The 25,501-nt window shown below is 39.4% G+C and overlaps 1 protein-coding gene across 7 annotated transcripts in view; it reads left to right on the top strand.

Annotated features, from left to right (window-relative positions):
- RBM33 (RNA binding motif protein 33) overlaps positions 1 to 25,128 on the top strand; it is a 138,744-nt gene extending 113,616 nt beyond the window's left edge. For 5 of the 7 annotated variants that reach the window (XM_085890546.1, XM_085890545.1, XM_085890543.1 and 2 more), the window contains exons 13-19: positions 3,451 to 3,795; positions 4,103 to 4,453; positions 12,846 to 13,769; positions 14,086 to 14,202; positions 14,320 to 14,505; positions 14,623 to 14,711; positions 15,241 to 25,128. In XM_085890546.1, the coding sequence (XP_085746672.1) occupies positions 3,451 to 3,795; positions 4,103 to 4,453; positions 12,846 to 13,769; positions 14,086 to 14,202; positions 14,320 to 14,505; positions 14,623 to 14,711; positions 15,241 to 15,289 (2,061 nt within the window). In that variant the 3' untranslated portion in view covers positions 15,290 to 25,128. The remainder of the gene's footprint in view (positions 1 to 3,450; positions 3,796 to 4,102; positions 4,454 to 12,845; positions 13,770 to 14,085; positions 14,203 to 14,319; positions 14,506 to 14,622; positions 14,712 to 15,240) is intronic. The other 2 variants (XM_085890542.1, XM_085890548.1) reach the window with 2 other exon arrangements.
- Positions 25,129 to 25,501: the final 373 nt, after the last annotated feature.

Genomic DNA, 25,501 nt, shown 5'->3' with positions numbered 1-25,501 from the left:
AGTTGCAGATACCTGCAATATCAAAATCACTCATTCAACCAGTTTGAATAGAGAAAAGGAGTCATTCTGCTGTTTTGTGTCTATGTGTACCGCAATGAGTACGGAGAAAAGAAAGAAAACCAAAGAATTGTCTGAGAGGTCAGACACAAGATTGTAGCCAAGCATGGATAATCTCAAGGCAACAAGTCCATCTCCAGAGACCTTGATGTTCCTGTGTCCACCGTACACAATGTTATCAGGAAGTTTAAGGCCCATGGCACTGTCGCCAACCTCCCTGGACGTGGCCACAAGAGGAAACTTGATCGAAGATTGCTCGAATGGTGGGGAAAGTACTTCGATGAACTGCCAAACAGATTCAAGCTGACCTTCAGACAAGGTAGGGTAGTTTCAATCCGCACCATCCGTCACCAACTCAATGAAAGGGGGTTCGATGGTAGGAGACCCAGGAGGGTCTCTGCTGAGAAAGAGAGACACAGAGACTGCTGAGACACAGAAAGAGAGACTGCTGAGAAAGAGAGACACAGAGACTGCTGAGACACAGAAAGAGAGACTGCTGAGAAAGAGAGACACAAGAAAGTCTGACTGAAGTTTGCCAAAACACACCTGAACAAGCCAAAATCCTTCTGAGAGAATGTCCTGTGTACAGATGAGATCAAATTGGAGCTTTTTGGTAAAGCACATCATCTCTTGTTTACAGAAAAAAAATGAAGCCTTCAAAGAAAAGAACACCTTCCCTTCAGTCAAACATGGAGGAGGTTCAGTGATGTTTTGGGGTTGCTGTGCTGCCTCGGGCACTGGGTGCCTTGAATGTGTGCATGGCATCATGAAATCAGGAGATTACCAAGGAGGCATCTTGGAGCACAATGTTCAACCCAGTGTCAGAAAGCTTGGTCTCCGTAGAAGGTCATGGGTCTTGCAGCAGGACAATGACGCCAAACACACTTCACAAAGCACCCAAGAATGGTTCAAGCCAAAACGCTGGACTGTTTTGAAGTGGCCAGCAATGAGTCCAGATCTAAATCCCATTGAACACCTGTGGGGAGATCTGAAAACAGCAGTTGGGAGAAGGCACTCTTCAAATCCAGGAGAACAAGAGCAGTCTGCACAAGAGGAGTGGGACAAACTACCAGTAGAGAGGTGGAGGAAGCTCATTCATGGCTTGAGGAAACCCTTGACTGCAGTTATTTTGTCCAAAGGCTGTGACACCAAATATTAAGTCTGGGGTGTTGATAATCTTGTCAATGCCATTTATTTTTATTTTCTGATTTTAAAGGATATATCAAGTTCTGAATCAAAAAACAAAGGTTCTGTAATATGAACAGTGAAATAAATAATTGTGGAAAAAAACTTTTGTCAATTTCAACTTATTTTTGGAGAAAATTGTGAGTTACATGAAAAAAAGTGTAACGGTGCCAATATTGTTGTGTGTGTGTGTGTGTGTGTGTGTGTGTGTGTGTGTGTGTGTGTGTGTGTGTGTGTGTGTGTGTGTGTGTGTGTGTGTGTGTGTGTGTGTGTGTGTGTGTGTGTTCAAACAAACAATTTATTACCCTCGCTGGAGGAGAGGGTATTGCATTTGGTTCCGTTTGTTTGTCTGCACAGTACTTTTGTGTTTTTCTCCGCAACCGCTTGTTGGATTGAGACTAAATTTTCACACCAGAGGTGCGACTACTCATGCAGAATGTTTGAATAATTATGACGTCATAGGTCATGTGGTGTGGCAGCCATGTTGGAAAAACTTTGGACCTCTGTATCTTTGAAACCACACCAAGGAAATATTTGAAACTTGGCACATGGCAAGTACTCACGGGTATTGTGAGTTTTTTTTTTAAATGACGTCATAGGTGCCTTTGTTATGACATCATAATTGCATATGTAGAACGCTGCATCTGAGCAGTATGAAAACTTTTGAGGTTCATTTCGGGATAAAATAGTCCATAGAAAAAACATTTAATGATGTCATTGATCACGTGATTCGGCAGCCATATTGTTTTAAAAAAGAACAACCTTCAGAAATTCTCTCTGGAGTGGCTGAACAGATCGAGGCAAAACTTTACATGTATGACTGCCTATCCATGAGGAACAAAACGTTCACACATATGACATCATAGGTCACATGATTTGGCAGCCATATTGGATTAACCCTAAAACCTTTAACAAAAATCTTCTCCAGGATGGCTGGACAGATCAAGGGGAAATCACACAAATATTCCCCAAGCCTCAGGTGTACAAGTTTGTTCAGGAATAATTGATAGGTCACATGGTTTGTCAGCCACATTGGATTGAAGAAAAATATTATATAATGTTTTCTCTTGAACCATTTAATCAATCAATGTGAAACTTCACAATTATGATCTAGTAGTGATGGAGAATATGTTTTAAATTTCAACTTCATTGGATACACGGTGTGGCGGCAGAATTATTTCAGTTTTTTTTGATCTGGGTTTTTTGGGGTTTTTAAATTTTTTTGAATTAGGCTCACTTGGTTGTGTCTGGATGGGTTTGAGGGTAGAGGAGTAGTAGCGGAAACCTGAATCCTATCCAGGTTCCTCCTGATGACGTCATCTTTGCTTTTTGCTTGTTTGGGTTCCTTCTGATTACTTCAATGCAGGACTTGTACCTATTTGGTCTTCCATTTGATTTGAATTGAATTAATTTTAATCCCATTCTAAATTCAATTGAATAATAATGAAAAACGTCATGGGTCAGGGTCAGGTGTCCATTCAAAGTGGGGTTGCATCACAGTGGGACATCTTGGTACCCGGTCATCACTACCAGCAGTTATAAAGTGGCAGTTCAAATTATTTCTCTTATTAACTATGTAACACACCAGTACACAAACACCACACAAGATACACCACACATAACTCCACAAACACCACACAAAACAAGTCCTGGCGAGGGTCTGCAATTTCTGCTCTTTTTCTTGTTTTATTTTGCTCCCGCCTCTCACCTTTCTCCGCTTCACACTTTGCACACCAAGGCATTAAGGATCATTGGTATCTCCCGTGATGAGGTTAAATCTTTGGGTCTCTGACTCTCTCGCTGCAGACAGGTCGGTGGTCTTTCTGTCTTCTACCGTCTCCTGTCTGGCCTCGCCCCCTCCCTCCTGCTCTGTCTTGAGATATGCCCCCCCCTCCATATTTCCATAGGGCATTCAAATCCGCCAGCAACCCCATTCTTTTAGCTCTAATACGAGCCTCGACATTGTATATAAAAATATAAAACAGACAGACAGGGGTGAAAACATAACCTCTTTCCACCTTCGGTGGCAGAGGTAATAATCATAATTTTCTCTTATTAGCACTTACTATTACATATCACATATTGTAGAATCCCAAAAGGGTTACATTTCATGGAAGACAATGGCATTGTTTGCTTTCTGTGTGGTCTATCTTTTCATCCATGCCTGTTTTGGTCATTTTCTTGTTCCATGATTCTCTGTTGGGACAGTCACCTCAACAGCAGAACTGTCCCCGTGGAGTGGCTTCCATGCCACCCTTTGTTTCAAAGCCTCCACTGCATCCCCATCAGCAGCCACCTCTCCAGCAGGAACCACCGTACCAACTTCATAATATGCACCATAATCGGCATCTGAGCAATCAGCAACAACACCCTCACCAGCACCCTAGCTTCCAGCACCATCATCCACCACCACAGTTGCCATTTCCTTCTCGGCCACCTGTCATGGGACCACCCCACCCCAGACCTCCTGGACCGCAGCGACCCTCCCTTCCTTTCCCAATGCAAGGTCACAGAGCCATCTCTCATCCTGCTGGCGAGCCCATGTACAGAGGGGTGAGTGTTTTAAGTTGTAGTATGCCCAAGGTATGCCCCTCAGATGAATGGTCCTTTGGACACTGGTCTGCACTGTGGTATGAGAGTTGACAGATCTCGCTCAAGTGGGCTCGCAGTGGCAGTGACGTGAATAGTGGTTCTAAAATAAATGACTTGAGGCACTTGTTTGACATGATATAAAACTCTAAATTGTGCTGCTAATTCATAATTGCAGATGAAAAACTTTCACACCATGATCCATTTTTTTCCATTTTTAGATCCATTTTAAGAAAAGAAATCCATTTTTATTTTTTGTGTTATTTTGCAGAAAAATCCCTGCAAGAATCTACCGAACAAGCCGTTGCTTCCTCATGCCGCTTCTCCCACTCCAGTCCGTACCCTGCGAGAGTTGCCCATGGCTGATGCATCCACCCTTATTTCCCAACACACTTTAATTGCCCAGCAACCTCAGTTTGGCTGTCCCCAACCGCGGGCACCTCTGCAGATCCAAAAGAAGGCATCAAATAACCCATCCCAGCAAGCATGGGCTTCGGTTGGACTCTCCAGGCCAGGAAAGGCTGCTGTTTCTGGTGCAGTGACACAACCAAAGTTGACCAAGCAACCGAATAGTCCATCCGGGATGATGAAATTGCGAAAGCCCACAGCTCAGCCTGCCAAGGTGACTCAACTCGTCAAGCAAAAAGTTTGGTTTTAAAAGGATCATCTTGCATTTCTGCACCACTTACATGTGCTTTTCAAACTACATTACAATGTTGTTAAAACAGTCTTTCAGATGAATGTTGATAATGTCTGAAAAAAAGTATAAATTTTTTTTTACCCCTACCACCAAATGTGGATGGAGGTAGTTTTTTTCACCCCTGTTTGTTTGTTTGTTTGTTTGCCTGTCTGTCTGTGAACAGGATATCTCAAAATGTTATAGCCGGATTTGGACGAAATTTGGTGGACAGGCTGGGTGTGTGACAAGAGCAAATTGATTCGATTTTGGGTGAAGATCCAGATACGGATCTTATAAGTTTTTTTAAGCGATTCTTCACCATTAAGAGATTAGGGCCAAAAACGATACATAGCAGTGGGCTACAAATCGTGAACTGTTCAACCTGGCGGAGGTATGCGCTCTACCGGGTGCCACTCTAGGTTAACCATGTGATGCAAATATGGTTCACAATGGGATACCAATATCTTTCTCAACCTTTCCATATTCCAGTGTTCTTCCTGATAAAAGGATCCTGAAGCTTGGCGTGTAATATCTCAAGGTGATTATGATAGGGGTTATTTAAATGTTTAACAAAAGATGTGTGGTGAACCCCCAGTGAGATTGGCCAGACGATAATGTTGACAGCTGAATGTACTCGATTCCTTTTCAAGAAGGCACTAGATCAGAATTATATGTGTGCAATGTTATTGTGCAATGTGTAAGGCTAATGGAGAGGTTTGTACATGTACTGTTTTGCACGTCGTACAAAAGCATTATTCATCCCACGTGGAGCAATACATAATAGTATGTATGATCTGAACTTGGGACCCAGCATGTTGTCCACGGGTTCAGATGGGAACGCTAAACTGGCTGAATGAAAATGCATTTTCCTTTTGTTCGATACTCTTTCTTTCCACATACACCATTACCTGCTTGATGCTAGGCCGTTGGGCGTTGCAATGAGACCTGGTGATTTAACCATTGGGGATTGGGAGGGGGAAGGGAATTGGGATAAACCATCATAATTGGGTGGACGTGCAACATGTAAGCATTGTCACAGAATTGACCAGCATTGCTGGCATGGTCCTCGATTACCGTTAGCGATTTGATTTGCCGAATCGGTTCGAAGATGTCACTGAACTCTGCAACAGGGTGTGACTTCATGATCATACACAAGAGTTCAAGGTACTAGACTGCTGACTCTAATTGTTCTAAATTGCAGAGTTGAAATTTCAAAGGAGATATTTTATAGTTAACTTCAGTTCTGGGATTACCTTAATAAAATAGGTGACACGTTTTGACGAGTTAGTTTTGGAAACAAAGACCAGCATGATGGTGAGGGCACTTTAACTGCACTGTGACCATTCATTGAGAAACCAAACTTCACACCCATTTAGTTGTTTAAAATGTTCTATATGCTAGATTTTTTTTTTTTGGGGGGGGGGAATATTTACCTAGTTTTTAGCCATAGTGCAAACATCCTGTCAGTTGAGTGGATGTCTTTGCATTGGCACATTTGCTCAATGGGAACATTTCTACGGGTGAAGCCAGAGCCGTTCGTAGGTTTCCCATGAAAGTCCTCCCTTGAAACCGTCGCTTGTGAGCATTGACAGCAAGACAAAGTGTCTCTGTACGGGCGTGGCATGTAAGTAGCCGAGCTGAAACTATGTGTTACTAATGGATATTTATGGGGCCTGTCAGAAATTTTGGCTCTGGAGTGTGAAACGGTGCCCCTGGGTGCCGTCTGCATTAGAATCTTAGGGATGCTAACGGATGGATCCATTATGGAGACTTATGATATTAACTGCTATCCGAACACATATGAACAGACAGGTGTTGCTGAAGGATTCTTGAAGTTGTGAGCATAAAGGGAAAGGGTTATACCTTTATCTTTATACATCTGTTCAAAACCATATTTCAGAGTAAAGTGAAGGCTGATGGAGTTTTTCAGATTTATACACTATATCATACTGTCGTGAAGTTTCGCCAGGATGACAAGGGTTAAAAGAACTGTTTGAGGAGTTCGCTGCTTGTCTGAAGGATGACATTAATCTATGCAGTAAGATAAGGGAAATAAGTTGTTGGATACATCTAGGGTGACATGCATTGGGTGAGGCGGTAGGATTTAAGTGGAGGTGGTGTGACGCACTTCTTCGATAATGAGGAAAATGAGAACAGGAAGTGTTGAAGCAAACAAAACCAGGATATTTTCAAGATTATTTGTGAGACTTGAAAGGACATCGAGAGGATACCTTAGAATACCATTACATGTGAAAACACAGTCAAGGGGTGTTACCCTTCGTGGCTGGCATGATAGCCTTGGCTTTGAGGTGTGCACATTCTCCTCTGAGCTGTCCCCACTGGTTTCGAACCTCGACCCAGCTGTAAGCTGTCATCTTGATTTTTTAGATGCAGGGCGAGTGAGTCGTCATCGTGTGCACCGTCCGTCGGAAGGACGTTAAGCTGGAGAGTCTGTCCGCCGGGCAATTATGAGGAGTAGACGAGTTATCACCGACACCCCAGACAAATTACAAATTCCCACTTAAACTGTACGTATCACGTGGTCTCATCTTCTTGGTTATCCATTTACAAGAAGTTACACTGCTTGCATATCACCAGGTGTGTTTGTTGTTTGGTCAGCAGCTTCTGCACTACAAACAATTTCACATTCCCAGGTTGCTCACGTTATACATGTGTATGGCTATGAAAGGGCAGCCATGACATGTCTCGTCGTTCAACTAACTTTTTTAACGTGTGTCGCATTGCATAACTCCTGATTATTATCAGTACTTGGATTGTCGTGGGGAGATGGATTGCCAAACACATTCGAGGAGGAGGGATTTCATGCTACACTGACTGTCATTTGTCTTCCTCGCTGATGCCACGTTTTTACTCTGTTTGGAATCAGTTTGATCAGTTACACTTAAAGGATGTTTAAAAGTATAATCTGTTTGAAATTAATGTAACGTCGCATCTCAGCGAGCACTCACACACTGGCTTTGAAGTGCAACTCGATGTTTCCTCTGTCTGGCTGAAAAAAAAAGAAACAAATTACTCACGATAGTAACATTACTAAGTCACACGTGTCTTGGCAGCAGGTGAAGCTGCTTTAATGAGGACCAAACGTTATCCCGTAATGTATTTACATTATAACCAGAATAATGTGTACATTTGTTCAATTTAATCTTCTGACGTCAATATGCACTCGCTAATGACTTCATAATTGAAATTTGAAGCCGCCTCGACACCCACCCAGTTATGTAGCTTTCCAGGCCCGTTGTTATCGAGCAGTATATTTGTTGGGAGATAGGGTCAAGTGATGAGGAAGTAACTGAAGCAAACCGGGGCAAGGCTGAGGGAGAAATTGGAAAACCTTTATGTTGTGGACACAGGCAGTTTGATTGGAGGAAGTGCGTTGAAGATGAGGGAGGGGCTTTTGAAAAATAGAAAGTTAAGGATATTGTTATTGTACCTCGTTCCTCAAATGGTTTGTTAGCCGCTTGTGTATAAGGTTGTTAAGTGTGACATGCTTGTGAATGACAGCGACGTATGAATTGAAAACTCACCCTGAAGTTCTGTAAAGTTCAAAAATCACTTTTAGTTCAAATTCTCTCATTTATTTAGACCAGGTGGTAAAATGGTTGGAGCGCCCACTCTGAGTCTGGGAGGTCAGCGGTTTGAACCCTTCCAAAGTCCAAGAATGGATGGGACATGCTGCCTCCTTGCTTGATGCTCAGGAATAACCAGAGTTGGTGTCAAAGCCACCCAATGCTCGCCTGTTTATACATTTATTGTTTTTAAAAGACACGTCTAATAATTAATATTTTTTATAAAGCATTGCAGTGAAGTCTCATCCAAATAATTTTAAAGCAATATATGTATTTGTATATTGTAATCAGTTACAAGAGTGCAAGTGAGCACAATATACGCCCGAACAAGAAGGTATATACAGAATTGTGCTACGACATGGAAAACAGCATCCTTGTTGCCATGGCAACCACTTTAGATGATGAACGTATGTCTTGACACCGTCTCCACAGTCTGTACCTATGTGCCAAATATGAAACGTGAAAGTTGAAAACGTTGGGAGTTAGAGTGCAGACAGGAACGGATGGAAAACAACATTCTGGTTACCATGGCAACCACACCATCTCCACAGTCTGTATCTATGTACCAAATATGAAACGTGAAAGTTGAAAACTTTGGGAGTTAGAGTGCGGACAGGAACGGATGGAAAACAGCATCCTGGTTGCCATGGCAACCACTTTAGATGACGAACGTATGCCACGACACACCGTCTCCACAGTCTGTACCTATGTACCAAATATGAAACGTGAAAGTTGAAAACTTTGGGAGTTGGAGTGCGGACAGGAACAGACGGACGGACGGACGGACAGACAGACAGAGGGACGGACGACCGGTATCACATAATATGCCCCGATATATATATATATGGGGCGTATAAAAAATAGTGTGGTTGATAAAAACATTAGAAAGAAAAAAATAACTTGCACCAAAAACTTTAACATTTTGACGCTCACGCTGACGCTCACGCCGGGGGTATCGCGATAGCTCTGTTCTTCGAACAGGCGAGCTAAAATGGATAGAGTACGGACAAACGTGCAACCACGGGCGGGCCGGGCCTCTGGCCTCCTCCTGCATTGAAGTTCCTTGTCAGGGAACTTGTATTATTATAATTATTATTATTATTATTACCCTTGCTGAAGGAGAGGGTGTTGCATTTGAGTCCGTTTGTTTGTCTGTCTCTGTCTGTCTGTCTGTCTGTTTGTTTGTTTGTCCACACAGAACTTTTTTGTTTTTCTCCGCAACCGATTGTCGGATTGAAACAAAATTTTCATCGGAGGAGCGACTACTCATGCAGAATGTTTTATTGATAATTATGACATCATAGGTCACGTGGTTTGGCAGCCATGTTGGAAAAATGAAAAAACTTTGGACCTCTGCATCTCTGAAACCACACCAAGGAAAAAATTGAAACTTGGCACACAGCAAGTACTCCTCGTGGGGAATGTGTTTTTTTTTAATGACGTCACAGGTGCCTTCGTTATGACATCATCATTGCATATGTAGAACGCTACGTCTGATTAGTATGGAATATGTTTGAGGATCATCTAGAGATAAAATGGCCCACAGAAAAAAAAATTGATTATGTCATCGGTCACTTGATAAGGCAGCCATATTGTTTGTTTTTTTTAACCTTCAAAAATCTTCTCTAAAGGCTGAACAGATCGAGGCGAAACTTTACACGTATGACCGCCTCTCCATGAGGAACAAAAGGTTCACACATATGACATCATAGGTCACATGGTTTGGCAGCCATACTGGATTTACCCTAAAACCTATAAAAAATATTCTCCAGAATGGCTGCACAGATCGAGGGGAAACTTCACACAAATATTCCCCAAGGCATGCGTGTACAAGTGTTAAGGAATAATTGATGTCACATGGTTTGGCAGCCATATTTGATTTAAGAAAAATATTCAATAATGTTTTCTCTTGAACTGCTGGATCAATCGATGTGAAACTTCACAATTATGATCTAGTAGTGATGGGGAATATATGTTTTTAATTTTAACTTCATCGTATGTATGGTCTGGCAGCCAGAATGATTACTTACGAAATCTAAAGATTTCGTAAGTATATTGATCACTTCCGGACTCTGTTTGTGTGTTTGTTTGTTTGTTTGTTTGTTTGTGTGTTTGTTTGTTTGTAGGCACAATAACTCAAGAACGGAAGAAGCCACCAATGTAAAATTAGACCACGTGATTCAGGAGGGTGATGGCTAGCACTGATTAGATTTTGGTCAAAATCGGTCAAAGGTCAAGGTCACAGTGAGGTCAAACATTCGATTTTTGATAGTTTGGTACAGAATCATCGTAGAAACATCTGGTTTGTGTCGCTACCTTCTCTGGAGACAGCTGTTATTAGACAAGGTCAGAGGTCAAGTTGACGATTTTGTAAGTACCAGTCTATGACTGCTTGTTTAATTATTTGACCTGGGGTTTTTTAATATTTTTTTAAATATGGCACACTTGGTTGTGCCTGGATGGGTTTGAGGGTCGAGGAGCAGCAGCTGAATCCCGAATCCTATCCAGGTTCCTCCTGATGACTTCATGTGTTGCTTTTTGCTTGTTTGGGTTCCTTCTGATTACTCCATTGCAGGACTTGTACCTATTTGGTCTTCCATTTGATTTGAATTTAATTAATTTTAATCCCATTCTGAATTTAATTGAATATAATAATAAAAAAACGTCATGGGTTAGGGTCAGGTGTCCAATCAGTGGGGTTGCATCAAAGCGGGACGTTTTGGTACCCAGTCATCACTGCCAGCAGTTATAAAGTGGCAGTTCTAGTTACGTCACTTATTAATTTCGTTACACACCAGTACACAAACACCACACAAAACTACACCACACATCTTTCTTTCTTCTTCTTTCGGCTGCTCCCGTTAAGGGTCGCCACAGCGGATCAACCGTCTCCATTTCGCTCTATCCTCCACATCTTCCATTGACACTCCAATCGCCCCCATGTCCGCCCTAACCGCATCCATGAACCTCTTCTTTGGCCTTCCTCTTCTCCTCCTGCCTGGCGGCTCCATCCTCAGCATCCTTCTCCCGATATACTCCGCTTCCCTCCTGTGCACATGTCCAAACCATCTCAATCTCGCCTCTCTCACTTTGTCTCCAAACCGTCCTACCTGCGCTGTCCCTCTAATATACTCATTCCTTATCCTGTCCATCCTCGTCACTCTCAACAAGAATCGCAGCATCTTTAACTCTGCCACCTCCAGCTCTGCTTCCTGTCTTTTTGTTAGCACCACCACCTCCAAACCATACAACATAACTGGTCTCACTACCGTCTTATATACTTTCCCCTTCACTCTTGCAGCTACCCTTCTGTCACAAATCACTCCTGCAACTCTTCTCCACCCACTCCATCCTGCCTGCACTCTCTTTTTCACTTCTCTACCACACTCTCCGTTACTTTGGACAGTTGATCCCAGGTATTTAAACCTATCCACCTTCCCCACCTCAACTCCTTGCAACCGCACAATACCACCACCCTCCCTCTCATTTACGCACATGTACTCCGTCTTACTCCTACTGACTATCATTCCCCTTTTCTCCAGTGCATACCTCCACCTCTCTAGGCTCGCCTCAGCCTGCTCCCTACTCTCTCTACATATCATGATGTCATCCGCGAACATCATAGTCCATGGAGTGAGGTCAAACATTCGATTACACCAAACAAACTACACCACACATAACCACACAAAATAAGTCCTGGTGAGGGTCTGCAATCTCTGATTGCTCTTTTTCTTGTTATTTATTGATTAAACTATCTTCAACAACAGGAAAGTTTCAATCTATCGTCCTTGTTATTCAAAAAGGTCCTTTCTACCATTGCATACATGTCTTGGGATGTTTATTTTTTAAATAGTAATGTAACGTCCATGGTGGAGCTTGAACACGTATCATGTGCTGGACAAAAAAGTGAGGAAACCACATTGTACTTTTTCATGAAAGACAAGAACACCAGTCGACATTGGAAAAAAAATGCACCATGTGGTATCGGAACTTTGGATCTCAGCAACAAGAGCCATGTGTTCAGATGGGAGTGCAAAACAGGCCTCCACGATTGTTACCTCCGTCACCGAAGGTGAAGGAGGTTATGTTTTCACCCCTTGCTGTTTGTTTGCTTGTTTGTCTGTGTACAGGATCTCTCAAAAAGTTATAGATTTAAATGAAATATTGTGGGCAGATTGGCTGTGTGACGAGGATGAACTGAGGAGATTTTGGTGGATATCCGGATCCAGATCCGGCTACTAGAATATTTAAAGTGATTCTTCACCATTGAGAAATCGGGCTAAAAACGATATATGGCACGATATCTTCAAAAGTTGTGGATGGATTTCGATAAAACTTGGTGGACAGGTTGGGTGTGTGACAAGGAATAATTAATCAATTTTGGTGAAGATCCGAATCAGGATCTGTATACGAGAATTATTTAACTTTAAAGTGATTCTTCACCATTGAGAGATTGGGAAAAAAACGATAGAGCACTGTATTGCATGATATCTTAAAAATGTATTGGGCCTGATATGTTCTCATGGATCAGGCATTACGTGGTAGAGGTATGCGCTCCACCGAGTACCCTTCTAGTTTCTTTAGTTTTAGAACTTGGTTTCTGGAAAGTGTGGGAATTTGTGCGAGAGGATCATTCCACCAAAAAATAACTTTCAGCCTAAAGTTTTACATTGCTTTACCCACATTTGTGCGTTGGAATTTGTGAACCATAAGCTGCTCCACATACCCTTTGTGTGTGTGTCTGGCAGGAGGACGAAGCGATGCGCTTGTACCAAATGAAGATTGAGGAGCAAAAACGACTACGCAAGGAGGTAATTCGGCAGAAGGAGCTGCGGCGGCAGGAACAAGCTGGACAGCGCAAGCGAGAGTTGCTGCAGCGCCTGACACAGCAGCAACCCCAACAGCAGTTGCAACAAGAAGTGCAACAAATACAACACAATGTGCAAAACCAACCAACAGAGAACTCTCAACTATGCACCACACACCCACACCCACAAACCAAGAAGCAACTGCTCAATCGACCACAACAGCAAAATGTGCAGCAAGTCCAGACAGTACAAACTTTGCAGCATCCGAGGGTGAACATGCCTCCAAAGAATATACAGCAACGTATTGGACTGCACAAACAAGGGACACCGCCATACTATGGAAAACAACAGCGAGTAAACGTGACAAATCCCTCACTGCTTGCTTCACAACAAGAACTGCTGAATCAAGGGCCAAAGCAGCCATTGCAGAATCCTGGTGTCATCCTGCCACAGGATTGTACACAGGCCTTTGGTCCTTTTTCAGGGAACCCTCATACACCTGGACCTGCTGGTGCGGCCTTTATGGAATCCAGGCGACCCCGTTTCTCTGGGCAGGTTGGACGTCTTGGTGTCTTGCCGTCACCGCGAAAGGTTTTGCCATCATCTTACGTGATCCAAAACCTGCCAAGAACCGAAGGGTCAACCGGAATGGGAGCTGGCATTCCGAGAGTTGCAGTGCGCCCACAGATACCGTGCACCCTAGTCCAGCAGCCTCCTGAAATTCCAATGGGAAGAGGCACTGGTAGCCGAGGGACGATTGCTGGGAATAAACGAACTGTCCTTGCGAGGATAGGCAGCAGTGAACTAGATTGGGGTCAACGTGTCTTAAACAAAGTTCGTATTGTGAACCAAGCTCCGGATGTGGTAAGAACATTTTCTTCTCTTTTGCTTTCTCTTTCACGATTTCAGGTCATGCTCATGTGTCACTTCTCGGTGGTCTGCTTTATCGATATATATATATATATATATATATATATATATATATATATATATATATATATATATATATATATATATATATATATATATAGTTGTTTTTTTGTTTTTTTGTTTTTTTTTCGCAAGTCATCGCTTGCTCGACTTGTGTGACATTTAATTTTCTTTGCAACATTCCACCCATGCTTGGGAAATGTCTTTAGACTTTCTTCTCTTAATATCTACTTCATTATTCTCCTGACAGGATGCTGCCAATGTCTTAGGGATCGGGGTTACAGAGCAGCCATTCCAGAGGCTGACAGCCTGTCTTACTGGAAACGCCGGCATCCAAAATTTGGGAAAAAATCCTCAACACCATCGGGTGAGGATTGTCTCCCCCTTGCTCATGCACTTATGAACTCGAGTGATTCTGAGTTTGGTATTTCCTTGTCATATACTTTTGGTACTAATTGTGGCCTCCCCAAACATGACATCACAGATGGTGTTGACAGGGCGAGGCCGAGCAGGGGCATCCAGTTTAGGGGTGCGTGGACGAGCAGTGCAACAGTCACAGAACTTGCGCGTGGTCCAGTGCAAGCCATCCCGCGTCGCCATCGAATGCCTGTCGTCAAAGACTACTGAACTGCAGCTTCAAAACATTCTCACTTCTGTGGGACCCATCCAGGTTTGAGTGCACTCACACTTTATGCAGAATCATACTGGTTTCTGTAAAATCACCCATCACTCTTGTGAGTTTAATTAATTTATTCTTGCATGGTTTTCTTTTCCCTGTCACACACAGAACCTGGAGATCAGTTATCCACAGCGGAAAGCCATCGCCACATTTTGCAATCCTGCTCACGCTGCCTTGTTTCAACAACAATACCACAGGTAACTGTGGGGTTTATAACAAGCCAGCTACATGGCAGCATTCTTGAATTTCTGCCTTTGGTGGAGTACTTGCTTTGTTAAAAACGAGCTGTTCATTTGTTTGGGTTACAATCTGATTATATTGTACTTATCATCATTATATTCACCTCGGTGGGAGAGCATGGAATCATAAAATGCACGCAAGGGTAAAAGCTGTGAAATCTATCTGTGAAACAGTTGTCATTCAAAAACTGTCCATTTTAAATGTCCACGCTATCCTCCATAACCGTGAGTTGTGATTGACATTCTCAGTTTGTCTGTGGTGAATGCGAATCCGGACAAGGCTTGAGCAACTAGTTCTGTCAGAGGAAGGTCTTAAAATGATCTTTATACTGTATAAGCAGTTCTCAGTTTGTGTACAGTGCATTAGAAATTGTGGTGATATTAAGCATACTTTTAAAAAGAATCGTTAAGCTTTGTGGGGGTCTTTCGAGTTGTTTTGCTTGAGTCAGAGTACAAAAGTATTGTTTTACAATGCTGCACCTCGCAGGCACATGGTCGATCTAACTTACGTCAACGTGACCCTGGTGGAAGACTGAGTCCACTTTGAGCTTCGCATTTCCGGTTGGGCTTCGTGAACAAGTGAGAAGATGCAACGGCAGAAATCATTGATCTTCTTTGCATGCGATGCCCTTCCTGGTCATTCCCTTTGTGACTATGGCTCTCCTCGACGTTATTTTCCTCTTTGCTCATCTACTGCTGCTCATAGATCATATTTCTTGCCAAGCCCTTGCTTCGGAAACATGGAACCCTACTTGTGGTACATGAACCGCTTTGGGATCCCAACTACACGAAGTCAAGATGTCACAAACTTCTGGGAACCCTGCAGAAGATTGTGTTAATAATTACCCCCTGATTCATTACAATTTCACGTGTGTAGATTATACACACCAGACTCTACAGCACTGGCCCACATTTATCCAGTAGAGTAGTTTGTTTTGGGTTTTACATTCAGCCAGCTACATTTGTTACTTTTAGGATGGCTGGTCAATGACCCTTTGGACTTTGGATTTGCTAGCTTTTGGGTGAAGGGATAGTGATGATGATTGAGAGGGTTGAATAATTTAACTAAGTAGTTGAAGCGAGTGAGCAGTCCTGCGTTTGAGCAAGTGAGAATTTCAAAACCATCTGTTAAAATTATGTATCAAGGTCACCTGATTATAACCATGACAAATTCGTATAACGATTATGACCATGCCTTGCATGATCTTCCATTTACAAAAATTTTTTCATTGTGAAGGTAAAGTGCATAATCTTGTGGAAAAATAAAAATCGGGAATGTTTGTCAATTAGAGAATGCATGCCACAGAATAAGTACCTTCCAAAGGTGTAGACATCATCACAGTGGTTGTGAAGGCTGAAAGATCAACTTTGACATTGTGGCAGACAGCCAAATGCACATCTTATTCTCAGACGTAAGACTCACCAGGTTGTAGCAGGTATATTTTACCCACAAATGGATCCAGTAATGGAAGTTGTGTATTCACATAGTGAGTCGATTTAGAAGTGTTGTTCTTCAAGGTCAAAGCCTTTCAATATATGCAGCAGATTGACCAACAACATTTCAGCAATTTTGTTAAATAGATCACGTGTCGTTAGATAAACGAATTAACATCATGACGCTTGGAAATGTCATTGTTTCGATGTAGATTGGCAAACATTGCTTCTTGGTATATGTTTCAGGTTGATTGAGCATGGTGCAAACTGATGGACCTACATACACATTGATAGATGGTGACACTGCTCTGCACTGTTGTTTGTGTGCGTTAAATCTTTGTGCAAAAGTCCATTTAATGGAATAAGGTTTTCTCCTTGAAAGTATCCAAAGTTGTATCGTCGTTTAAGCATCTGTGGATTATTACTTGGATTAAGGCTTCCAAATGATTACTCAACTTTTGGCTTTTCATAGGCAGTTGTTCTGTTGGAGATGATTATTTTATGTTTGTTTGTTTTTTTTAATTACTTTTTGTCAGGGACGTTATTTTTGCATGCGTCATTTTGACTTAAAAAATATTTAAAAACATTAATTTGGATCGGTAGCTTTTGTTGAGGACGATGTATATTGCTACGTTTCTTTCGATCGGTAGCTAAAAACGTTACAGACCTCGAGTCATCTCATTGAGACTGTCCTTAGTTTGAGAGAAGAATGAAGGTCTGTGAATGTGAATCGACTTGTTGCCGAGATCCAAATTGATGTGTTGAAGCTTATTTTTTAACCAGTTTAGTTCACCATGGTAGTAGCGGCTAGTGTTGTGTTGAGCAAAGCTAGCCTGCTTTCTTTCTGACCTTACCCCAGCCTTTCAAAGTTTCTTCTGCTTTTAAAAAGTTTTGAATCGCATCTTTAAATCTCATTACTCCTGTAAGTTGCAGGACCTGCTTCAGTGGTGTTATTGCCGGTTTTCAAAGGTGCCACACTATCCACCTTTTCGGTCAGTGCTGAAGAACAATAGCAAGGTACTCCAAAGAACAAAAATTCTGAGTGATAGCAAGGAGCGTTAATGGGACACCTGGTGAGTCGAACAATCCAGTGGCATTTCTGTGTGGGTAGTTGATGGTCATGCACATATGCTGCATACATTGTGAAAGTCTTTAGGAATAAATAAGCCAACTTTCATTTTAGGGGGAGGGATTGGAATAGTAAGAAAAGCCCAAAGGGTCAGAGGCCAAATATAAATGAGTTGTCAGAATAAGCAAACTTCAAATGTCATGGATAGGAAAAGCAAAAAAAAAACCATGTGACTATTTCATTACAAAGTTCCTTTTTGTTTATCAATAAAGTTTTTTTTTGTTGCTTGATAAATTTTGACCAAACTTCTATTGAACCAATTGTTGGTTGGAATGCTAACAAGAAGCAAGGGTATGTGAGAAGTTACATTCCCACCCCAACACCCCAGACCCTTACTTTTGAATGAGTTGGGTTCTCATGACTAGTTATGTCAATACTTTGTTGTTGTTTTTTTCTTCTTTTTCTTCTTCCTCTTGCTCCTCCTCCTCCTCCTCCTCCTCCTTCTCCTCCTCCTTCTCCTCCTCCTCCTCCTCCTCATCCTCTTCTTTTCCTTCTGTTCCCTTTATGAGGGGTGAGATCCAATGGTACTCATCTTCAGCCCTGCCTTGACCACGATACTCTTCCACTTCCCTCTGTCTTCAGCCAACTCTGTCCACTCTCTAACCACCCCTACTTTATTGAGATCCCTCCTCACACGATCTTCCCATCTCAACCACGGTTTACCTCTTTTCCTCCTTGCTTCCTTGACCTATCTGCTCTATAAATGCTAAATAAACAAAACTTTACGCTATTGCTTTTTTGACAAATAACAGTGGCTTCCAAGAACATGGTTTTAAATCTCCACATCCTTTTTATGTGCAACACCCCCCCCCCCAAAAAAAATTATTGCTTCGACAAAACCATTTTTATTCCTTTCTTCTGTCGGAGCGACAATTGTGATTATGACGATGTATAATCTTGTGTCGATCGTCTGTAGGTCCTCATGGGTACACCCATACATACAACTACATGCATGTGGCATTCCCTCTGACTGACGTGTGAGCAACAGTGCATCATGGTGGGAAGGCACGACCCAAAGAGAACTCGGTCACCACTATAGTAAATTGGTAGTGGTAATTTGAAGTGGCTGGGAGTACTTTACATAATTACATGTACATTTGTGCTGCTGCTGCTGCTTCTACCTCTGTTTCTACCACTACATGCTGTGACTACTTATATTGCACATATGCTCCATTTTGTTCATATATTGTACTGCAACTGTGATCCTTTCTCTGTGCCAAAACCTTAAAACTTGCAAGTTTTGATAATTTATTTGCACACGTGCTACCTGCGCAGTATTGATTGAGAAAGATAGTCACAAAGACATTTTTGTTGTTTTGTTTTAAAACTCTCAGTTCTGAGATGAAAAGCTGTTCCTTGGTGGATTGGTGTTCCTTTCTCCATGACACACTTCGCAAATTGTTTGAAAGTCTCCCCGCACCCCCACTCCCCCCCCCACTTCGTTTGCTCGCACGTACCTCATGTTGTTCTTGTACTGGTAGTTGTATCGTTGAAGGACCAACTATTTGAAAGCCAGTTCTCCCGATGCAAAGTAACGTCGTTTCTCACAGAACACTACTCAGTTAACAGTTTTAACATTTACTGCTTTTATTCACTTTGCATCATTAAAGTTTTCCGTTCACAACATAAAAAGTCACAGTGTGGCCAACTTGCACTTTTAGAAACGTTTACATTTCCTGATAATATAGATTGTGAAAAAACAAACTTATTACTGTTTGAAATTGTTCATTCAGCACTTTATACTCAGAATGTACATTTTAAATTGCTAAACATTTTTGTTTTTAAGAAGTCGGATGTGTGTGTGTGTGTGTGTGTGTGTGTCTGTGTGTGTCTGTGTGTGTCTGTGTCTGTGTGTGTCTGTGTGTGTGTGTGTGTCTGTGTGTGTCTGTGTCTGTGTGTGTCTGTGTGTGTGTGTGTGTCTGTGTGTGTGTGTGTGTGCGCATGTGCGTGTGCACGCTCGTGTACGTGTGTATACATATATATATATATATATATATATATGTATATATATATGTATATATATATATTATATTTATATATTCCTCACTGTTACAATTGTACAGTGATTTTGCTTTTGTCTCTGGTTGACAAATGATGTCGTTGAATATATTTATTTATTGAAATTACTTTAAATTTTCTTTCTTTGTGTGTAAACATATCATGGGGTTGCATGTCTCGTGTTTTGAGTAAGGAGTTACTTTCATGCAACTGAGATAACCCTTTTGACTTTGTTTTTACTGTATAATGTACTTTATTGACTTCATTTTACTCTTGAGCCTTTATTTAGAGGTCTGACAGTTGCCATCTATAGATAAGTTCCAGGAAAGGAAAAAGTTCAGTGTTAACAAGTCTTATGTTTGATTTTTAACCATTTCCACTTTGTTGATTCATGCTTGATTTTGGCCAATATCATTTGAAAGTGATATTTTTATAATCATTGTTTTTCTTTTGGTGTTACCTGTCTCCCTTTGTTTACACCTCAAAACTTATCCTTCATCATTGTATGAATTATCATTGTTGTAACGTATCATTCCACCCAACAAGCTTTGGCAGTATGTGCACATCTTTTTGGTGTACGTTTGCATTCGTGTAATCTGATGTTTGTACATTATTACATCTCTCCAGAAGTGCCTTTTGCAGGTTCCTTGGAGATGCCGACAGAAAATTAGCAAATGTGTATGCGTGCATGCAAGGGTTCATCAAGAAGATCCTTTTATGGATATCTATAGTATATCTCTAGGTGTATATATATATATATGTGTGTATATATATATATATATATATGTATATGTGTATATATATATATATATATATATATATATATATATATATATATATATATATATATATATATATATATATATATATATATATTGAATTGTGCCTGGTTTTTAATGTTTTCTTTTTAACATTACCAGATTTGCAACGCTCACTTTCCTCTTGCAAATATATTACCCCTAAATATGCAATTCAAACATTCTTTTTTAAGATTACAAACCTTAAATTTTCCTCATAATTAAAAATGCATGAGATGCATTATCCAATGAGCACAGTTTGCAAGTAACTAAAATGCAAGTGAGGGTTGCATGTTGCATTAAGAAATATTTACGATTATAAAAGCCATATGTAGACATTGTTTTGATGTTATTGGGTTTAGTTTGTAGAGAAAATGTAAAGGGGAAGTGAGTTGCATTGCATTGACAAACAGTGTGTGGTGTGAATGATGTGGTGATGAGAGTTTGAACATTGTTGGAATGACAAGTGGAGAAGAAGTTTTTGTGGTGTTTTGGTTCAATAAGGGTAAAATGATGTTGAATTTTTCCGGAGCAGTGACGATGATAGGAATAATGATGATAAGAGATTAAACAAATATTTATGATAGCAAAAAATGGAGGTCCCACTGTTCCCAGGATTAATAATACTGTGCACATTTCCACATTGACTTATTGAGTATTTTAAAATGAAATCGTACATTGATGGAAAAGGTTTTAAGCAAAATTTTATATGAAACAAGTGAACACATTGCCTTTGATCCAAATCGATACCACGTGTTTGTTTGAGATAATTGTGTAAAAGTCACACCTGGGGTTGTGTTTGCATTCCAATGAAAGTCATAATACGTTGCTTATTTATGCACGACCATTTTGTGGGGTAGTTAAGGGCTTGTTTCTTCACTCCAATGGTGTGAGTTTGATTCTTATTGCTGTTCACATCCACGAGTGTACTGGAGAAGTGATTGGTCAGCATCTCCACTCAAATAATCACCAAAATCCACAAGTAGGACACGTATATCTCTGTCAGCTGATGTGTTTGGTCACTTTGGCTACTCATTTAAAATCATCTCAGGTATATGCCATCAAGTATATTTTTGTAGGTTTCTTTTTTTGCCCCCCCCTCCCACACACACACACACACAATCACCCCCCTCTTCCCACCGTCACTTTCCAAAAATAGTTAACTTAACTTCACGCTACTTTTATAGAAATGTAGCTATTTAGACCTGATTTTACTCCTGATGTAACTGAATCATGTACATATTATTATACAAAAATGTATTTTACAAAATGTGTTTTTTATTTTTTTTTATTTTTTTGAAAACATTTTCTGTGTTTGTAAAACTTTCCTGGTGCAATGTGAAGCACCATAATGCTATCACCTCCTCCTTGTGATGATTTTTTAAACAATGTGTTTGTTTTTAACAAGGGATTTGTTTTTCATAAGGTGTTTGTGTTTAACAAGGTGTTTGTTTTTTCAAAGGTGTTTGTGTTTAATAAGGTGTTTGTGTTTCATAATGTGTTTGTTTTTTAAGAAGTGTTTGTGTTTAATAAGGTGTTTGTGTTGAATAAGGTGTTTGTTTTTAATAAGGTGTCTGTGTATAACAGGGATTTGTTTTTCATAAGGTGACTGTTTTTAATAAGGTGATTGTGTTTAATAAGTTGTTTGTTTTTACTAAGGTGTTTGTGTTTAATGTTGTTTGTTTTTAATAAGGTGTTTGTTTTTAATTAGGTGTTTGTTTTTAATAAGGTGTTGGTTTTTAAGAAGGAGTTTGTTTTTAAGAAGGTGTTTGTTTTTAAGAAGGTGTTTGTTTCTAATGAGGTGTTTGTGTTTAATAAGTTGTTTGTTTCTAATAAGGTGTTTGTGTTTAAGAAGTTGTTTGTGTTTAATAAAGTGTTTGTTTTTTTATCAGGTGTTTGTGTTTAATAAGGTGTTTGTGTTTAATAAGTTGTTTGTGTTTAATAAGGTGTTTGTGTTTTTAATAAGTTGTTTGTGTTTTATAAAGTGTTTGTTTTTAATTAGGTGCTTGTGTTTAATAAGTTGTTTCTTTTAAATAAGGTGTTTGTTTTTAATAAGGTGTTTGTTTTTAATAAGGTGTTTGTGTTTAATAAGTTGTTTGTGTTTCATCAGGTGTTTGTTTTTAATAAGGTGTTTGTGTTTAATAAGGTGTTTGTGTTTTTAATAAGTTGTTTGTGTTTAATAAGGTGTTTGTTTTTAATTAAGTACTTGTGTTTAATAAGTTGTTTGTTTTAAATCAGGTGTTTGTTTTTAATAAGTTGTTTGTGTTTCATGAGGTGTTTGTTTTTAATAAAGTGTTTGTGTTTAATAAGTTGTTCGTTTTTAATAAGGTGTTTACGTTTAATAAGTTGTTTGTTTTTAAATAAGGTGTTTGTTTTTAATAAGGTGTTTGTGTTTCATAAGGTGTTTGTTTTTATTAAGGTGTTTGTTTTTAATAAGGTGCTTGTGTTTAATAAGGTGTTTGTTTTTAATCAGGTGCTTGTGTTTAATAAGTTGTTTCTTTTAAAGAAGGTGTTTGTTTTTAATAAGGTGTTTGTGTTTAATTTGTTTCTTTTCAATAAGGTATTTTTTTTAAATAACGTGTTTGTTTTTAATAAGTTGTTTGTGTTTCATCAGGTGTTTGTTTTTAATAAGGTGTTTGCTTTTAATAAGTTGTTTGTTTTTCAATAAGGTGTTTGTGTTTAATAAGGTGTTTGTTTTTATTAAGGTGTTTGTTTGTAATAAGGTGTTTGTGTTTAATAAGTTGTTTGTGTTTAATAAGTTGTTTGTGTTTAATAATGTGTTTGTTTTTAATAACGTGTTTGTTTGTGTTTTATAAGTTGTTTGTGTTTAATAAGGTGTTTGTTTTTGATAGGACGCTACTTTTCATAAAGTGTATGCTTTAAGTAAGGTGTTTGTATTTAATGAGTTGTTTGTTTTTAATAAGGTGTTTGTGTTTAATAGGTTTTTTGTGTTTCATAAGGTGTTTGTGTTTTTAATAAGGTGTTCGTGTTTAATAAGGTGTTTGTTTTTAATTAGGTGCTTGTGTTTAATAAGTTGTTTATTTTCAATAAGGTGTTTGTTTTTAATAAGTTGTTTGTGTTTCATCAGGTGTTTGTTTTTAATAATGTGTTTGTGTTTTATAAGTTGTTTGTGTTTAATAAGGTGTTTGTGTTTAATGAGTTGTTTGTTTTTAATGAGGTGTTTGTTTTTAAAAAGGTGTTTGTGTTTAATAAGGTGTTTGTTTTTCTTAAGGTGTTTGTTTTTAATAAGGTGTTTGTTTTTAATAAGATGTTTGTGTTTAATAAGTTGTTTGTGTTTCATAAGGTGTTTGTGTTTTTAATAAGGTGTTTGTGTTTAATAAGGTGTTTGTTTATAATTAGGTGCTTGTGTTTAATAAGTTGTTTCTTTTCAATAAGGTGTTTGTTTTTAATAACGTGTTTGTCTTTATTAAGTTGTTTGTGTTTCATCAGGTGTTTGTTTTTAATAAGGTGTTTGTATTTAATGAGTTGTTTGTTTTTAATAAGGTGTCTGTGTTTAACAAGGTATTTGTTTCTAATAAGGCATTTGTTTAATTAACAATTTTTGTGTCGTCTTTCCCTTAATGCTTGAATTGGCCAGCAACTCATTGAAATCATTTGTATAAAGCACTCTCTGGTAGTTAAGTGCATAAAGTGTTTGGTACAACATTATCAGTATTATTATTATTCTGCAGGTGAATTTGTTTCTTTTTAAACATTGTTCTTTCACAACTGATGACTTGTGTGATCTTTTTCACCTGTAATAACTTAATCAATGTTCAGGAGGAGGAGCAAAACTTTTTACCTTTAAAATGTCGAATGTGCTGTCGTTCACGGGTTTTACTTGTTTTGTCTCAATTCCATTTACAACAAAATGTAGCAGATTATCAATTTGTTTTTGTATGAATGAACTTTTATTTGTAACATTGTTTCTGTGGGCTTGATCTTTGCCTGCACAATTTGGTTGTTGGTAGCTTGTTGCATGCTAAAGATATTGTGATGACACAGGAAACAGTCAGGGTAAAACTCACAGGAATGCAATAGGCCCATAGCCAAGTTTGTACCAGGCTTTTTGTTTTAGATTTTGTTTTAAGTCAGTTAAGTGTGTTGGCGAATTGCTGCGATTGGCATGAACTACCCATGTCAGAAGAGATCAATTGCTCGTGGATCTGAATCCACTGGTACACTCAAAGCTATCACATATATTTATTTATTGCAGGCAGTCTTTGCCATTCTTTACTTACCTTACCTTACTTTACAGGAGCCTTATTAACGCGTTGGATGGTTGGACATTTCAATCCATCTGCATTTCTTTGTTCCCAGGATATTGATTGTTTTCCTGCAATTTTACTAACTGAACTTCTTTTTCAGATCTCATGAGTTGCTGGAGAGAATGGTTTCGATATTATTTGATGCATTTTCATAGCAAAACTAGTACTCATTTGAAATGCATAATCTCATTATTGGCAGGAGTTAAAATAATTTAAAGCATCCATTTTCTTATTGGTTAAAGTAACCAGTTTAAATTGTTTGCAAAACAGTTTAATTGCTTGACTTTTTCAGTTCAAGACTGCTATACTGTGCTGAGCAAGGATTGTGCATGTTTATCTTGTTTTCTTGCATCTCATATTTATGTTGCTTGCTTTGTTCACCATGAGAAAAGCCATGCAGGTGTAATCATGAAGAATTGAAGATGAAGCATGTATATGAAGCCATACTTCAATGCAAGTGATGACTTTATTTTGTAATGATCTCTTTGATGGGGATCTGCTGTAAGCTTACATTAAGCTCACATGTATTATCCTATGGATTCTGCCATGGAATATGATGTCCTGTGAAAGACTATTGTTCTGAATGTTTACATTGGAAAATACTTGTAAAGACAACCAGTAACTTTGGTAAACAAGTTTTTTTTCTCTGCACATTGCATTGTAATCTGTATCTGACATTCTCTAATCCGTTTCCACCATGTGGAAGTGTTCTCCTGTGCAATTACTTTCAATACATTTTTACCAACTGACCGAGTATTGTGATTGATATACTTAGACTGCTTTATCGGTGAATTAATCTGATGAACTTCACACAGGTGAAGGATAATATACTCCAAATTATTAGCCCGTCCGCCCGCACAGCAGGAGACAGGGTTGTGCGTGTTTGCGTGTGCACACACGTCTAAGACATAGCCGTTTTACCACTTGAGCTTTTGTCATCAAATTTTCAACACCTTTAAAATGTCCTGTATACCTACGTCTACCTTGGAAAGGCAAAGTGTCTCAAGGGTTTGAAAACCAAATCATACATTGTCCCTTTCTTACTATGCTGTTCAACCACGAGTGATTTAAACCACCCTCCGGTTGCTTCTGTAAGTTCAAAAAGATTGAAGGATCGTATTG

This window comes from Eptatretus burgeri, chromosome 8 (genome assembly GCF_056783735.1).
Source record: "Eptatretus burgeri isolate ZD-2024b chromosome 8, Ebu_testis_v1, whole genome shotgun sequence".
Classification (NCBI taxonomy): Eukaryota; Metazoa; Chordata; class Myxini; order Myxiniformes; family Myxinidae; genus Eptatretus; species Eptatretus burgeri.
This window is presented reverse-complemented; position numbering and strand designations above follow the sequence as displayed.